Below are 17065 nucleotides of genomic sequence, written 5' to 3' on the forward strand. Positions count from 1 at the left end.
CTGTGATGACACAATACACCAGGCGCCCCTCCCCCGTGATGACACAATACACCTGGAGCCCCGCCCCCGTGATGACAAAATACACCTGGAGCCCCGCCCCCGTGATGGCACATACACCTGGAGCCCCGCTCCCATGATGACACAATACACCGGGAGCCCCGCCCCCGTGATGACACAATACACCGGGAGCCCCGCCCCCATGATGACACAATACACCGGGAGCCCCTCCCCCGTGATGACACAAAACACTGGGAGCCCCTCCCCTGTGATGACACAATACACTTGGAGCCCCACCCCTGTGATGACACACTACACCTGGAGCCCCGCCCCTGTGATGACACAACACATCAGGAGCCCCGCCCCTGTGATGACACAATACACCTGGAGCCCCGCCCCCGTGATGACACAATACACCTGGAGCCCCTCCCCTGTGATGACACAATACATCGGGAGCCCCACCCCCGTGATGACACAATACACCTGGAGCCCCGCCCCCATTATGACACAATACACCGGCAGCCCCACCCCCATGATGACACAATACACCTGGAGCCCCGCCCCCATTATGACACAATACACCTGGAGCCCCGCCCCCATTATGACAATACACCTGGAGCCCCGCCCCGCCCCCTCGTTAAGCCTTGGCCCGCCTACTCCGGACGGTTCCGCCTCTCCTGATGTCGGGATTGGGCTTCCCTTTCACCTAACAGATACTCACTGGACCCCGGCTTAGTGACCACCCCGATGCCGATGGTGAATCCCAGGCCCAGAAGATGAGCTGTTGTGCCAGCCGCCTTTCGCAGGACGCGGTACAGCCAAAACTCGGTGCCCGGCTCCGCCATCGCTGCCGGAGGTTCCTGCGTGGCTGCGTGCTGACGTCACCGCGTTCCGAAGGTGGCGTCACATGAACCGGGTTTGGGCCGCGCATTGGGCCTCAGGCCCAGCTGGAGCTGTGTAGCCTGATTCGTGCTCCGACATGGGCAGCAGAATCGAGTGCGTCTTTTTCAGCGAGTTCCACCCGACCCTTGGGCCGAAAATCACCTTCCAGGTATCGGAGACTGAGACAGGCGCGACCACCCGAGGGCCCCCCCAATCCTCCCGGACAGGAGGGGACCCCCCCCCCGGTTGCAGTGTTACCTGTATTCCCAGGCAGCAGGAACTGCATCAAAGCAGCACCGAAGCTGAACAGCACTGCCCACCATTAAATTTGCCATCGGTGCCAATGAAACACACTGGTACTGAAGTCACGAGCTGTATCTACGGAGTGCAGGTGTGACGAGCTGTTGTACTTTGCTGGTCTATCTTCCAGCAGCAGGTGGATTGGCCTGCGATGGCAGAGCAGACTTTCTGCATTGCGATGCCTGGAGTGAGCCTGAAATGATTCAGTACCATCCAGAGGGACTGACTGACTATAATAGCTCTGCTGGCATATGAGGGGTCTACATGGTTCAAATAGTTGTTTAGCACCAGGATTTATTTGAGGTTATGAATTAGGGTTATCACCCAAATTTCAGTGCTGGACCTGAAATTTCTAAAATGTAAATCAGAACAGCAACAGTCTGAGTGTAATTTTTGAATATTTTTTTCTGTTCCTGTATCTCATAATGTGGGGGTGATTTTTAATGTTTACAATAAATTTTAATTGTCAGAAAGAAACTCAAAACATGAGATTCGATCCCACCACCTCTCTGCTTTTGAACTTGGCAACAGCTGCAGCATTCAGCTGGAGATTCTACCCTTCCAAACTTGGGTTGTCTCGAGAAAGAAAGACTTGCATCTCTATAGCGCCTTTCACAACCTCAGGACGTCCCAAAGCATTTTACAGCCAATGAAGTCCTTTTGAAGTGTAGTCACTGTTGTAGGAAATGTGGCAGCCATTATGCACACAGCAAGGTCCCACAAACAGCAATGTGATAAAAGACCAGACCATCTGTTTTAATGATGTCGGTTGAGGGATAAATATTGGCCAGAACTTCCCTACTCTTCTTGGAAATAGTGCCATGGGATCTTTTGCTATCACCAAAGAGGGCAGATGGGGCCTCGGTTTAACGTCTCATCCGAAAGATGGCACCTCCAACAGTGCAGCTCTCCCTCAGTACTGCACTAGTGTGTCAGGCTAGATTTCGTGCTCAAGCCTCTGGAGTGGGATTTGAACCCACAACCTTCTAACTCGAAGTGCTACCCACTGAGCCACAGATGACACCATAGAGCACGTTGTAAGCTGTATAAAGCTGATTTTTTTTTAATATATAGGTCTAGTACTAGCGACTCCTTATGCGTGGGTCTCCCACTGCCGGTGTCGACGTCTGTTTTTGGTCTTCCCAGCCACCAACTTTAGCAAGTCTGGCAAATTTTCTTTGGCTTTGCCATCGGCTGCATGAGACCTGAGCATCAGGGTCCACCGGCAGCACTTGGCCCAATAGAAGAGCAGCTTAACACTAGGGTGAAGGGGTTACAGGTTTGCCACTGGTTCGTGGGGAGAAGCAACTTAAGGTGATGAATTAAGATTATCAGACTGGAAGCCTATTGTACAACATTAAAGTGTATTTTTTTCCCACTATAATATCATTGCATCAGTGAGAACACTGGCTGTAATGAATTTATGCTGGGAGCCTTGGCACAGAGCTGCTGTTCTATTTAAGATGATGTCATAAAGGATGGCAGCTCATTCACTGTAGCTGGTTTATTAGGTAGCATGTTATCTTTAAGTATTTAGGAATCAGCAAAATGTTATAGAAACATAGAAGATAGGAGCAGGAGTAGGCCATTCGGCCCCTTGAGCCTGCTCCGCCATTCAATGCGATCATGGCTGATCATCCAAGTTCAGTACCTGGTATCTGCTTTCTCCCCATACCCCCTGATCCCTTTAGCCTTAAGAAATATATCCAACTCCTTCTTGAATATACTTAATGAATTGGCCTCTACTGCCTTCTGTGGTAGAGAATTCCACAGGTTCACCACTCTCTGGGTGAAGAAATTCCTCCTCATTTCTGTCCTAAATGGCTTGCCCCTTATTCTTAGACTGTGACCCCTGGTTCTGGACTCCCCAACCATTGGGAACATCCTCCCTGCATCTAGTCTGTCCAGCCCTGCCAGAATTTTATAAGTTTCAATGAGATCCCCTCTCATTCTTCAAAATTCCAGTGAGTACAAGCCCAATCGACCCAATCTCTCCTCATACGTCATTCCTGCCATCCCAGGTATCAGCCTGGTGAATCTTCGCTGAACTCCTTCCATGGCAAGAACATCCTTCCTCAGATATATCACTTGGCTATTCAATCAGTCTTTCTTTGAATCACTTGTCTGGATCTGTTACAGGTGCCTGAGGAGTATATCTCAAGGGAGTTGTTTGATACAGTCCAGGTGTACATCATAACAAAGCCAGAGTTACAGAATAAACTCATTACTGTGTAAGTTGCACAATTCACAAACCCTTTATGCGCTCAGGCCCTCTTTTTATATCACAGGACATATTCACATAGGAGTGGTTGTGTAATAAGCTGGAGCTCCTGGTGTTGTGTAAACTGCCCTGTATGGATTCTCCAGCACCTGCAACAACAAATAAACAGCAGCATGTGCAGTTAGAACCATACAGCATAGGAGGAGGCCATTCAGCCCATCGTGCCTGTGTCAGCTCTTTGAAAGGGCTAACTAATTAGTCCCACTCCCCTGCTCTTTCCCATAGACCTGCAATTTTTTTCCTTTTCAATTATATATCCAATTTCATTTTGAAAGTTACTATTGAATCTGCTTCCACCATCCTTTCGGGCAGTGCATTCCAGATGATCATAACTTGCTGCATAAAATAAAACGTCTCCTCGTCTCCCCTCTGATTCTGTTGACTTATTTTACTCCTAGCGCTAGTTGTTTTAAAGTTACAAATGTTGGCTTATTTCTGGCTGCCAGACCTTCCCTGATGGCTGGGGAAAGTCTTTACAAGTGAGTGGTTGAGGAACCCCTTTCCGGCCTGTGTGGACAGGCTGAGCACTGTGTTCACTGCCAGCCAAGAGCGCAAAAGTGGATAATTTACCAGAGATGCTGGGGGAATCCTTCTGTTGTGGTGGTTCTTGGCACTTAGTGGCAGCTCCTTTACTCTACACCATTACTACTGAACCGGGGGCTGCTGTTAAAATAAGAAAGACTTGCATTTATATAGCGCCTTTCACAACATCAGGATGTCCCAAAGTGCTTTACAGGCAATGGAGTACTTTTGAAGACGTGCAGTCACTGTTGTAGGAAATGTGGCAGCCAATTTGCGCACAGCAAGGTTCCACAAACAGCAATGTGATAATGACCAGATCATTTTAGCGATGTTGGTTGAGGGATAAATATTGGCCAGAACCCCGGGGAGAACTCCTCTGCTGTTCGAATAATGCCATGGGATCTTTTGCATCCACCAAGGAGAGCAGAGTAAGCAGTAATGCAATAAATAGGGGCCATCAGACTCAAGGCAACTGGTATATATTGTTAGACCCCATGGGGTATATGGAGTTTATGTTGCCTGTGTGTGATTGTCGTCCCTGTCCCCCCCCCCTCCAGGGTGCGTGCAGTTCTTGGGCTAGATGGTCCCCTAGCGATAAAAAGAAAAATTGTATTGTGAATACTGTTTGCTTTAATTCTGTATTTCTGTTAATCTGTTTTTTTCCCTTTCTATGCTGCGAAGCACTGCTATGGACAAGAAGCTGATTGGCTGCCCTGTGTGCATAGAACACAAGAAGTATGTCCGAAATGCGCTGCTCTTCAATCTGGGCTTTGTGTGTGATGCTAAAGCCAAGACCTGCTCCTTGGAGCCGATCGTTAAAAAGCTGGCCGGCTACCTCACTACACTGGAGGTAAGAACAAGCCAGGAAAAGGCCATTCCGCCTTCTGGAACCATCTCTCTCTTCACTAGTGGTATGTCACTCAATCTTCCCGAGAAACTTCCTAATCTAGGAAGCAGTCCCGGATGCATTCTGAAAATTTCACGGGTATGAAATATTTACAGCCACCTTGATTGGAATTGACAAGTCATACTGTCCAACTTAACCGTAACACTTGGACTGCTATTTACTACATGGTATTCTGTGACACTGAGGTTTCAGTGTTTTGACAAGAAGGACTGGAGTTAAGTGCTAAAGTTTCCAGGTGTTTTTTGTGCAGGTGTGCAGCAATGTTCCCGCTACGGCTGCGCAGTAATCTCAAAGGTCCTGCGCAGGCTGCTCACCAGCTTTTAAAGGGACCGCACATGAAGAGAATCAAGCTGCACAGAACAAAGTGCAGCTTACACGGAACATCGGTGTGCAGTTCTCCCGGGTCCATTTTGCCAAAGTGGTTGGGCACTACCGAATGGCACTGCTAAAGTTAGACGCTGAACTTCATGTTTGGGCGGGCATACATGCCAAAGTGTTTTAAAACTGTCTGGAACTAAGTGGCACAGTGGGTTAGTGTATTGTGTTTTCAGCCCGAGGCCTTGGTGGTTGACGCACCAGCCCAGACTGATGTGATGAAAATCTCATCTCCGCCATCAGTAAGAGGTCAGGTGTAAAACAGGGCAGCCTCATCCCATTGGCATTGCTGAAAGTGGACTTTGTGAAGTGTTTTGGGCTAGATGAAGCAGCTTGCTCTGACACTGCGTAGGCTGATCTATAAGAATAGCTTTCTTTTTCTAGCTGGAGAGCGGTTTCATCTCCAATGAGGACAGCAAGCAGAAACTGGTCCCGCTAATGACCATTATTCTGGAGGAGTTGAATGCCCGTGGAGAGTGTTCTCTGCCAATAGGTATGTCCATGGGTACTTGGGTTCTTTGTATGTCCTATGAAGTTTGCTGAGGCACCACATGTTATGTGTATGTATAGGTATAAATTATAAAAGAATGAATGCGTATCACAATCTTGTCCATATCCACTTCTGACGTGCACACTTTTCCCGTAGGAGGCGTTGGTAGTAATGAGGAGTAGCATCCTGGGCTGATTTTTTTTCCACTCCCTTGCACGGGGAGCTGAGGCCGATTGTAGCACCTTCTACTGCCACTTCATCTGCGATCAGCTAACTCTCCATCAAAAGGATCTTTTGTTTTATTATTTGTTCTTGGGATGTGGGCCATGACAGCAAGTCAGTACTTAATTGCCCATACAAAAGCAAAATATTGCGGATGCTGGAAATCTGAAATAAAAACAGAAAATGCTGGAAATACAGGTAAAGGCTTCTAACGAAGGGTCATCGACCTGAAATGTTAACTCTGTTTCTCTCTCCACAGATGCTGCCTGACCTGCTGAGTGTTTCCAGCATTTTCTGTTTTTATTACTTAATTGCCCATCCCTAGTTGCCCTGAGGACATTAAGAGCCAACCACCTCGGGCTGGAGCCAGACCATGTAGGAGTGGCAAGTTCCCTTTCCCGAAGGTCATTAATGAATTCCTGAACTCGCATCTTTCTCTAGTTTCTCTCCTATCTCCCCTCAAGCCCTCTCTGAGCTTATCTTGTCCATGAGACCCACCTCCTGCTCCCTCAACCCTATTCCCACTAAACTGCTGACCACCCAACTTCCCTTCCTGGCCCCCATGTTGATATTAACTGTTCTCTCTCCTCGAGTACTGTTTCCCCTCCCCTTCAAATCTGCTGTCATCACACCTCTCCATAAAAAAAAACCTTGACCCCTCTGCCCTTGCAAAGTACTGCCCCATCTCCAACCTCCCTTTCCTCTCCGAAATCCTTGATCGTGCTGTCGCCTCCCAAATTCATACCCATCTTTCCCGGAAATCCATGTTTGAATCCCTCCACAGTGCCAAAATGGCTCTTCTCAAAGCCACAAATGACATCCTATGTGACTGTGACCGTGATAAACTATCCCTCTTCATCCTTCTCGACCTGTCTGCAGCCTTTGACACGATTGACCAGACCATCCTCCTCCAACGCCTCTCCACCATTAGCCAGCTGGGTGGGACTGCACTCGCCTGGTTCCATTCTTATCTGTCCAGTCTATGGCTTCTCTTCCCACTCCCGCACTGTTACCTCTGGTGTCCCCCAAGGATCTATTCTTGGCCCCCTCCTGTTTCCCATCTACATGCTGCCCCTCGGCGACATCATCCGACGCAACATCAGGTTCTGCATGTCTGCTGACGACACCGCGCCTCTAAATTAGCAGTACCGGATGAGCAGAAATTTCTTCCAGCTAAATATCGGGAAGGCCAAAGCCATTGTCTTCGGACCCCGTCACAAACTCCATTCCCTAGCCAGTGACTCCATCCCTGGCAACTGTCTACAGTTGAACCAGACTGTTTGCAACCTTGGTGTCATATTTGACCCTGAAATGAGCTTCCGACCACACATTCGCATCATCACTAAGCCCACCTATTTACACCTCCATAACATTGCCCGACTCCGCCCCTGCCTCAGCTCATCCGCTGCTGAAACCCTCATTCATGCCTTTGTTACCTCTAAACTTGACTATTCCAACACTCTCCTGGCTGGCCCCCCATCTTCCACCCTCCATAAACTTAAGGTCATCCAAAACTTCGCTGCCTGTATCCTAACTCTCACCAAGTCCCGTTCACCCATCACCCCTGTATTCGATGACCTACATTGGCTCCCAATTAAACAACGCCTTAATTTTAAAATTCTCATCCTTGTTTTCAAATCCCTCTATGGCCTTGCCCCTCCCTATCCCTGTAACCTCCTCAAACCCTCTGAGATATCTGCGCTCCTCCGATCCTGTCCTTTTGTGCATCCCCGAATTTAATCGCTCCACCATGAGCTGCCGAGATCCTAAGCTCTGGAATTCCCTCCCTAAACCTCTCTAGCTCTCTTTCCTCCTTTAAGACACTCCTTAAAGCCTCCCTCTTTGACCAAATCTGTCCTAATCTCTCCTTATCTGGCTCGGCATCAAATTTGATAACACTCCTGTGAAGCGCCCTGGGACATTTTACTATGTTAAAGGAGCTATATAAATGCAAGTTGTTGTAATTAACCAGGTGGGTTTTTACAACAATCCGGCAGCTTTCATGGTCATTCTTTCTGCCATGGTGGGATTTGGACTCCGGACCTCTGGGTTCCTGGTTCAGTACCTGAACCACTAGACTACCGTACCCAAGGGAGGCAAAGCAATGTGTTTGAAAGAAGCAATCTCATTTTTTTGGAATGGTTCCCTTGACCACAGATCTTGGGACCAGTAGTTTAAATGGGCAGCAGTGCTATTTCAGCTCTTGCTTTAAAGTACCAGCCCTTGATTTTATGGTTCGATTTGCTGCCGGCTTGCACTGTGGATTGGTGGTCACACACATGGTATTGATTTCTGATGAGGTGCTGTAATGGGCCAGTGGCCATGTTTCCTCTAGCTGTACCACTGTTCATTTTATGCAGTACCTGTTGTATATTTCTCCTGTGTAGTTGGGGCGTTGTGATTGCACTGTTTGAAGTTCATTTGTGTCTCGGTTATATTCAAGTATTTTATGAGCAGTTGGTCACAAAGCATTTTTTATACTGGTTATTCACCTGGGTTTCTCATCACCTTTGTTTGGGTATTTGTTTAATCCTTGGGAAAGTTGTCTGTACAGTATCTTGGCATCTGTAACTTATTTAAGATGTTCTTGGAGCATGGTGCATCTCTGTGCCCCATGTGGTTTCTTGGTATATTTTACCTGTTAATTTTATTATAATTGCTTTGTGTGATCGGTTGTATTGTAGTAGATGTGATGGTCACGCACTAACAAGGACCAAGTGTCAATGATAGTGGATCAAAAAATGTCACATTTTGACCATTAACCCTTGAGCAATTTGTTTTTTATTCATTCTCAGTTTATTGCCTATTTTCCTGAAGAAGGCGGTGGTGGGCCACCTTCTTAGACCACTGCAGTCCTTGTTATTCTTTGTAAACTTTGGATGCAACTGAGTGGCTTGGTAGGTCACTTCAGAGAGCAGGTAAGGGGCACCCACACTGCGTTTTTTACCTCAGTATCAGTCACTCCTTCCATTTGGAAAGTGATTTAATGGGGAGTTTGATGTCCCCACTCTCTGGCGATGGGGCTAGGAAGGCAAAGGTGTTTGAAAGAAGCAGTCCCATTTTTTGAATGGTTCCCAGTGCTGCTGAGGAAGGAGGTGCACGGTGTTGTGTTCTAAGCAGTTTGTGGTTTGTCGTTCTCGTAGATGAATCCAATACCATTCATCTGAAGGTGATTGCCCAGCGGAGGGACCAGCCTGTGGTACAGGAGTATGACGTGCCAGTATTTGCCGAGTGTAAAGAGGATTTTATCAAAATCCACTGGGACCTCACCACGCAGCAGGTAAGAGGGAGGTCGTAAGAAGAACAGGGATTTGTGTGGCTGTCTGCTGTAAGTATGTGAAAACCTGACTCCGCCAGAAGCCTTCGCTTTCCATAAGAAATTCTAGATACTGTAAAAGGCCGACTGACCAAGGAACTTCCCCAACCCCCTTTCCTGGATGTTCAGAAAGTTGTTGCACTACATTAGCATGCAAGTCAGCAGAAGTCATGATTGAAACACCTTGAGTACTGGTCACTGAGACATGGGAAACATTCAACCATTGGAAGCAGTGTGAGAGGCTCAAGACTGATCCCTAATGTCAGGGTTATGGGAAAGACTGGAGAAAATTGGGCTGTAGAAAGTCAGTGTCTTTGAGGTGATCTTATGCCGGTGTATTAGATGATAAATGGTATGGAAAAGGTAAATCTGGGATATTAATTTAAATTAAATTACAAAAGTAGGGTAAGTGGACACAGGATCAGACTAGTTAAAAGGTAAATGTACAGCTCATATCAGGAAATTCTTCACACGCACAGTAATCACCACATGGAAAGACTCCAGGATAGAGTAGTGGAGGTTAAACTCTGGAATCATTTAAGAAATAATGGATGCTGCAATGGGAGGACTGTAGGGTCTTTCTGGCAGATGAAATAAGATGGGCTAAATGGCCTTCCTCATCCATAATTATCTTGTGATTTGAAGACACAACACAGCTAAGCTGACACTCCAGTGCAGTGCTGAGGGAGTGCTGCACTGTCAGAGGTGCCGTCTTTCGGATGAGACGATAAATCGAGGCCTTGCCTGCTCTCTCAGGTGGACGTAAAAGATTCCAAGGCACTATTTCGAAGAAGAGCAGGGGAGTTATCCCTGGTGACCTGGCCAATAGTTACCCCTCAATCCACATAACAAAAACAGATTATCTGGTCATTGCTGTTTGTGGGAGCTTGCTGTGCGCAAATTGGCTGCCGCGTTTCCCACATTACAACAGTGACACCACTTCAAAAGTACTTCATTGGCTGTAAAGCGCTTTGAGATGTCCGGTGGTTGTGAAAGACGCTACATAAATGTAAGTCTTTCTTTCTTTCATGTGTTTGCCATTTTCAGGTATTGCGTGATCATGTGACCCTATTGTTAGGTGACCCGACCCCCAAGCTGGCATGGGGACATCGCTAGGTTTCAGTGTGACCAGCTGACCTCATGATGGCTTCTGCCGTATCACTGACCAGCTGACCTCATGGCTTGTGTCGTATCACTGTGACCAGCTGACCTCGTGGCTCGTGCCGTGTCACTGTGAACAGCTGACCTCGTGCCGTATCACTGTGACCAGCTGACCTCGTGGCTCGTGCCGTATCACTGACCAGCTGACCTCGTGGCTCGTGCCGCATCGCTGACCAGCTGACCTCGTGGCTCGTGCCGTATCGCTGACCAGCTGACCTCGTGGCTCGTGCCGTATCGCTGACCTCGTGGCTCATGCCGTATTGCTGACCAGCTGACCTCGTGGCTTGTGCCGTATCGCTGACCAGCTGACCTCGTGGCTCGTGCCGTATCACTGACCAGCTGACCTTGTGGCTTGTGCCGTATCGCTGACCAGCTGACCTCGTGGCTCGTGCCGTATCGCTGACCTCGTGGCTCGTGCCGTATCACTGACCAGCTGACCTCGTGGCTCGTGCCGTATCGCTGACCAGCTGACCTCGTGGCCCGTGCCGTATCGCTGACCAGCTGACCTCATGGCTCGTGCCGTATCGCTGACCAGCTGACCTCATGGCTCGTGCCGTATCACTGACCAGCTGACCTCGTGGCTCGTGCCGTATCGCTGACCAGCTGACCTCATGGCTCGTGCCATATCACTGACCAGCTGACCTAGTGGCCCGTGCCGTATCGCTGACCAGCTGACCTCATGGCTCGTGTCGTATCACTGTGACCAGCTGACCTCGTGGCTCGTGCCGTATCACTGACCAGCTGACCTCGTGGCTCGTGCCGTATCACTGTGACCAGCTGACCTCGTGGCCCGTGCCGTATCACTGACCAGCTGACCTCGTGGCCCGTGCCGTATCACTGTGACCAGCTGACCTCGTGGCTCGTGCCGTATCACTGTGAACAGCTGACCTCGTGCCGTATCACTGTGACCAGCTGACCTCGTGGCTCGTGCCGTATCACCGTGACCAATTGACCTTTGGCTCGTGCCGTATCACTGACCAGCTGACCTCGTGGCTCGTGCCGTATCACCGTGACCAATTGACCTTTGGCTCGTGCCGTATCACTGACCAGCTGACCTCGTGGCTCGTGCCGTATCGCTGACCTCGTGGCTCGTGCCGTATCGCTGACCAGCTGACCTCGTGGCTCGTGCCGTATCACTGTGACCAGCTGACCTCGTGGCTCGTGCCGTATCACTGACCAATTGACCTTTGGCTCGTGCCGTATCACTGACCAGCTGACCTCGTGGCTCGTGCCGCTGTGACCGGCTGACCTCGTGGCTTGTGCCGTATCATTGTGACCGGCTGACCTCGTGGCTCGTGCCGTGTCGCTGTGACCAGCTGACCTCGTGGCTCGTGCCGTGTCGCTGTGACCAGCTGACCAGCTGACCTCGTGCCGCGTCGCTGTGACCAGCTGACCTCGTGCCGCGTCGCTGTGACCAGCTGACCTCGTGCCGCGTCGCTGTGACCAGCTGACCTCGTGCCGCGTCGCTGTGACCAGCTGACCTCGTGCCGCGTCGCTGTGACCAGCTGACCTCGTGCCGCGTCGCTGTGACCAGCTGACCTCGTGCCGCGTCGCTGTGACCAGCTGACCTCGTGCCGCGTCGCTGTGACCAGCTGACCTCGTGCCGCGTCGCTGTGACCAGCTGACCTCGTGCCGCGCCGCTGTGACCAGCTGACCTCGTGCCGCGCCGCTGTGACCAGCTGACCTCGTGCCGCGCCGCTGTGACCAGCTGACCTCGTGCCGCGCCGCTGTGACCAGCTGACCTCGTGCCGCGCCGCTGTGACCAGCTGACCTCGTGCCGCGCCGCTGTGACCAGCTGACCTCGTGCCGCGCCGCTGTGACCAGCTGACCTCGTGCCGCGCCGCTGTGACCAGCTGACCTCGTGCCGCGCCGCTGTGACCAGCTGACCTCGTGCCGCGCCGCTGTGACCAGCTGACCTCGTGCCGCGTCGCTGTGACCAGCTGACCTCGTGCCGCGTCGCTGTGACCAGCTGACCTCGTGCCGCGTCGCTGTGACCAGCTGACCTCGTGCCGCGTCGCTGTGACCAGCTGACCTCGTGCCGCGTCGCTGTGACCAGCTGACCTCGTGCCGCGTCGCTGTGACCAGCTGACCTCGTGCCGCGCCGCTTGCATCATATATACATCAAGTTTTCCCTTAAATATGTCAATGCTCTCTGTTTCAACCATTCCATGTGGCAGCGCGTTCCACATTCTCACCACTCTGTGTACAGAAATGCAGATATGCATCCTGTCGGTGGTTATTATAGGAGCCTCTGAACACCTAAAGCACCGTAGTGACTTGCCTGGCTGAGTGGCCAGCGATTGTGCAGCGATGATTGGCATTGAACAGTTGTGTGTCGGTGGTTTTACGCTAAGTTTTGGCTGTTGCTGTCTCCCTCAGATTCTGCCGTATATCGACGGATTCCGTCATATCCAGAAGATCTCTGCTGAAGCAGACGTGGAGTTGAACTTGGTGCGGATTGCAGTACAGAATTTACTGTGAGTAGGACAGAGCGGATCTTCTCTTGCAAACTATTTCACCCTGTTTTACCTTTTGGTTAGCTGACTAAACAACTTTAAAGGGAAACTCACTACCTTTAATACACAAATCATTCCTCCTGGTCAGTTCTTGGCCTCCCTGACCTACCCCTCGCCACCTCCCTTCTATGACTGATTTTGAGTGTGCTGATCAAGGTGAGACTTGTTAGTGGTAGGAAATAGAGCACTTTAACATCCAGTGTCAACTCAAGTATTGCCTAGAATCGATTTGATACAGGATAAAGTTCTCTACACTATTCATCTAAACATTCTCTGGCCAAGTACAGCATGGGTTAGATACAGAGTAAAGCTCCCTCTACACTGTCCCATCAAACACTCCCAGGGCAGGTACAGCACGGGTTAGATACAGAGTAAAGCTCCCTCTACATTGTCCCATCAAACACTCCCCGGGTAGGTACAGCATGGATTCAGTTGTTCTAAAGTGTTGTGCCTCGGAGTTCCCTCCCAAAATTTTTAAAGAAATAGTTACATTGTAATTTTAGTATCAAAGTGGATGAGTGTTTTATGCTCATTCAGTGCACCGTGGCAACCTGTGGTCAACTTGACTAATGTGCACTGGAGAACTATTGATAATTGATGTCAACATGGTTGTCCTTTCTCAAATCAGCGATTTCACACACACAAGATTTTAATTGCCGCTTAATTGGATGGTTTATGTAGCCGTGGAGGTGGGGGGATCCATGCGTTTAGTGCCATCTTGCTGAAAGACACATCTCTACTTTTGAAATGCTTCATCCTCAGAGTGTCAGCTTTGGCTCAGTTAGTAGCACCCTTGTATGTGAGTCAGAAGGTTGTGGGTTCAAGTCCCACTCCAGAGACTTCAGCACAAAAACCTAGGCTGACACTCCAGTGCTGTACTGAGGGAGCGCTGCACTGTCGGAGGTGCCGTCTTTCAGAAAAAAAGTTAAACTGAGGTCCCATCTGCCATCTCAGGTGGGCGTAAAAGATCCCATGGCACTATTTCGAAGAAGAGCAGGGGAGTTATCCCTGGTGTCGTGGCCAATATTTATCCCTCAATTGAAATCACATTATCTGGTCATTATCACATTGTTGTTTTGTGGGAGCAAATTGTCTGCCGCATTTCCACATTACAACAGTGACTACACTTCATAAAGTACTTTGTTGGCTGCAAAGTGCTTTGGAACATCCTCATCTCACCCGCCTTCAGCTTTTTTCATCAGTAACCTTCCCACTGTCATTACATCAACAGTGGGGCAGTTTGCTATGTTTAGCTCCAGTCACATCTCCTATGATAATGAAGCAGCCCAGGCCAGCCTACAGCAGGACCTGGGCAATATCCAGGCTTAAGCTGATAAGTAGCAGGTAACGTTCGTAGCATGTGAGGAGTGCCAGCCAATGACCATCTTCACCAAGGAAAGCCCCACTCATCTCCCTTGACTTCAATGCCAGTGTCAGGAGCGGAGTTTCAGTGAGTATTTAAACTCATTTCGCGGGCTTTTCTTTTTTTACAGGCCATTGTCGGGAGCGGAGTTTCAGTGAGTATTTAAACTCACTTTCGCGGGCTTTTTTTCACAGGCCATTGTCTGGAGCGGTGAGAGCGGAGTTTCAGTAAGTATTTAAACTCACTTTCGCGGGCTTTTTTTCCACAGGCCATTATCGGAAGCGGTGAGAGCAGAGTTTCAGTGTGTATTTAAACTCACTTTCGCGGGCTTTTTTTCACAGGCCATTGTCTGGAGCAGTGAGAGCGGAGTTTCAGTAAGTATTTAAACTCACTTTCGCGGGCTTTTTTTCCACAGGCCATTATCGGAAGCGGTGAGAGCAGAGTTTCAGTGTGTATTTAAACTCACTTTCGCGGGCTTTTTTTCACAGGCCATTGTCTGGAGCAGTGAGAGCGGAGTTTCAGTAAGTATTTAAACTCACTTTCGCGGGCTTTTTTTCCACAGGCCATTATCGGAAGCGGTGAGAGCAGAGTTTCAGTGTGTATTTAAACTCACTTTCGCGGGCTTTTTTTCACAGGCCATTGTCTGGAGCGGTGAGAGCGGAGTTTCAGTAAGTATTTAAACTCACTTTCGCGGGCTTTTTTTCACAGGCCATTATCGGAAGCGGTGAGAGCAGAGTTTCAGTGAGTATTTAAACTCACTTTCGCGGGCTTTTTTTCACAGGCCATTGTCTGGAGCGGTGAGAGCGGAGTTTCAGTAAGTATTTAAACTCACTTTCGCGGGCTTTTTTTCCACAGGCTTACCAATCTCACAGACCGGCAGCGGCGTTTCAGAGCCACGTCATGATTCAAAACGTAACGTGGGCAGGAGGAAGCAGCTGATTGGGTGAGTACGGCCAGGTGAGTATTTATACTACTCTATAGTTTGACAGTTAAGGTTCATAGTTTATAAAGTTTAGAAGGTCTTAATTTTGTGGTTATAATTTCTAAGGTCTCTATTGTGTAGCGGGGAGTGCTAGGAAACAAGGGCCCTTGAGTATATCATTTAATTCTTCTTAGGCAGTCCCTCGGAACCGAGGATGACTTGCTTCCACATTAAAAATGAGTTTGCAGGTGACTGATTAGTCCAATGAGGGACCTATAGTCTCTGTCACAGGTGGGGCAGACGGTGGTTGAAGGGGCGGGTGGGTGGGGTGCTTGGTTTGACGTGCGCTCCCTGCGCTTGGCTTCCGCTTGCTCCCATCATTTAATTGTAGTATAATTGGTGGTATTGATTTAATTTGAATTAATTAAAGGGTAAGTCATGGCAGCATAGCTTGGCCCTGTGGCATGCTCCTCCTGCACTATGTGGGAAATCAGGAACACTTCCTGTGTCCCTGACGACCATGTGTGCGGGAAGTGTATCCAGCTGCAGCAACTGGCAGACCGCATTGCAGCGCTGGAGCTGCGAATGGATACATACTGGAGCATTCGTGATGCTGAGGACGTCGTGGATATCACGTTTAATCAGTTGGTCACACCGCAGGTAAAGGCTGCACAGGCAAGAAGGGAATGGGTGACCGCCAGGCAGAGTAGTAGGTGCAGGCAGGTAGTGCAGGGGTCCCCTGTGGCCATCCCCCTCTCAAACAGATATACCGCATTGGATATTGTTGGGGAGGATGGCTTATCGGGGGAAGGCAGCAGCAACCAATTTCCTGGCACCATGGGTGGTTCTGCTGCACGGGACGGGAGGAAAAAGAGCGGGAGAGCTATAGTGATAGGGGATTCTATTGTAAGGGGAATAGATAGGCGTTTCTGCGGCCGCAAACGAGACTCCAGGATGGTATGTTGCCTCCCTGGTGCAAGGGTCAAGGATGTCTCGGAGCGGCTGCAGGGCATTCTGGAGGGGGAAGGTGAACAGCCAGTTGTCATGGTGCATATAGGTACCAACGATATAGGTAAAAACCGGGATGAGGTCCTAAAAGCTGAATATAGGGAGTTAGGAGGTAAATTAAAAAATAGGACCTTCAAAGGTAGTAATCTCAGGATTGCTACCAGTGCCACATGCTAGTCAGAGTAGAAATACAGGGATATTTCAGATGAATACGTGGCTTGAAGAATGTTACAAGGGGGAGGGATTCAAATTCCTGGGACATTGGAACCGGTTCTGGGGGAGGTGGGACCAGTACAAACTGGACGGTTTGCACCAGGGCAGGACCGGGCCGATGTCCTAGGGGGAGTGTTTGCTAGTGCTGTTGGGGAGGGTTTAAACTAAAATTCAATTCTTTTTCAATTCAATTTTATTTGTCATATATGCAGCAGACGTGTGTACTGCACAATGAAATGTTGATTTTTGAGAGTCCTCCCAACATTGGAATAAATATGGCATAACAATGATAAAATACTAATAGAAATACAGTAATAATAAATAAAACAACAGTAATAAATAATAATAAATTATACGTTCATGAGTCTTATGGCCTGGGGGTAGAAGCTGTTTCGAAACTTGCTGGTACGAGACCGTATGCTTCGGTATCTCTTACCGGACGGGAGCAGGGCAAAGAGGTTGTGGCTGGGGTGGCTCGCGTCTTTAATGATTCTCAGGGCCTTCCCCCGGCACACCTCGGGGTAGATATCCTGGACAGCAGGTAGTTTAATTCCTATAGTATGTTGTGCAGCTTTCACCACCATCTGTAG

The 17065-nt window shown here is 49.3% G+C and overlaps 2 protein-coding genes across 8 annotated transcripts in view; one reads left to right on the forward strand and one right to left on the reverse strand.

The window, feature by feature from the left end:
* cyb561d2 (cytochrome b561 family, member D2) overlaps window positions 1-1395 on the reverse strand; it is a 45756-nt gene extending 44361 nt beyond the window's left edge. Inside the window, exon 1 of one of the 4 annotated variants that reach the window (XM_086001275.1) lies at window positions 1138-1395. In XM_086001275.1, the coding sequence (XP_085857401.1) occupies window positions 1138-1165 (28 nt within the window). In that variant the 5' untranslated portion in view covers window positions 1166-1395. Of the gene's footprint in view, window positions 1-718; window positions 843-1137 lie in introns of those variants that run through there. The other 3 variants (XM_086001279.1, XM_086001274.1, XM_086001278.1) reach the window with 3 other exon arrangements.
* nprl2 (NPR2 like, GATOR1 complex subunit) overlaps window positions 731-17065 on the forward strand; it is a 34411-nt gene continuing 18076 nt past the window's right edge. For 2 of the 4 annotated variants that reach the window (XM_086001270.1, XM_086001272.1), the window contains exons 1-6: window positions 934-1048; window positions 3319-3410; window positions 4664-4832; window positions 5649-5757; window positions 9120-9256; window positions 12833-12930. In XM_086001270.1, the coding sequence (XP_085857396.1) occupies window positions 977-1048; window positions 3319-3410; window positions 4664-4832; window positions 5649-5757; window positions 9120-9256; window positions 12833-12930 (677 nt within the window). In that variant the 5' untranslated portion in view covers window positions 934-976. Of the gene's footprint in view, window positions 810-933; window positions 1049-3318; window positions 3411-4663; window positions 4833-5648; window positions 5758-9119; window positions 9257-12832; window positions 12931-17065 lie in introns of those variants that run through there. The other 2 variants (XM_086001271.1, XM_086001273.1) reach the window with 2 other exon arrangements.

Source organism: Somniosus microcephalus, chromosome 11 (genome assembly GCF_052327205.1).
Source record: "Somniosus microcephalus isolate GS21.2 chromosome 11, FLI_Smic_1.0, whole genome shotgun sequence".
Taxonomy (NCBI): Eukaryota; Metazoa; Chordata; class Chondrichthyes; order Squaliformes; family Somniosidae; genus Somniosus; species Somniosus microcephalus.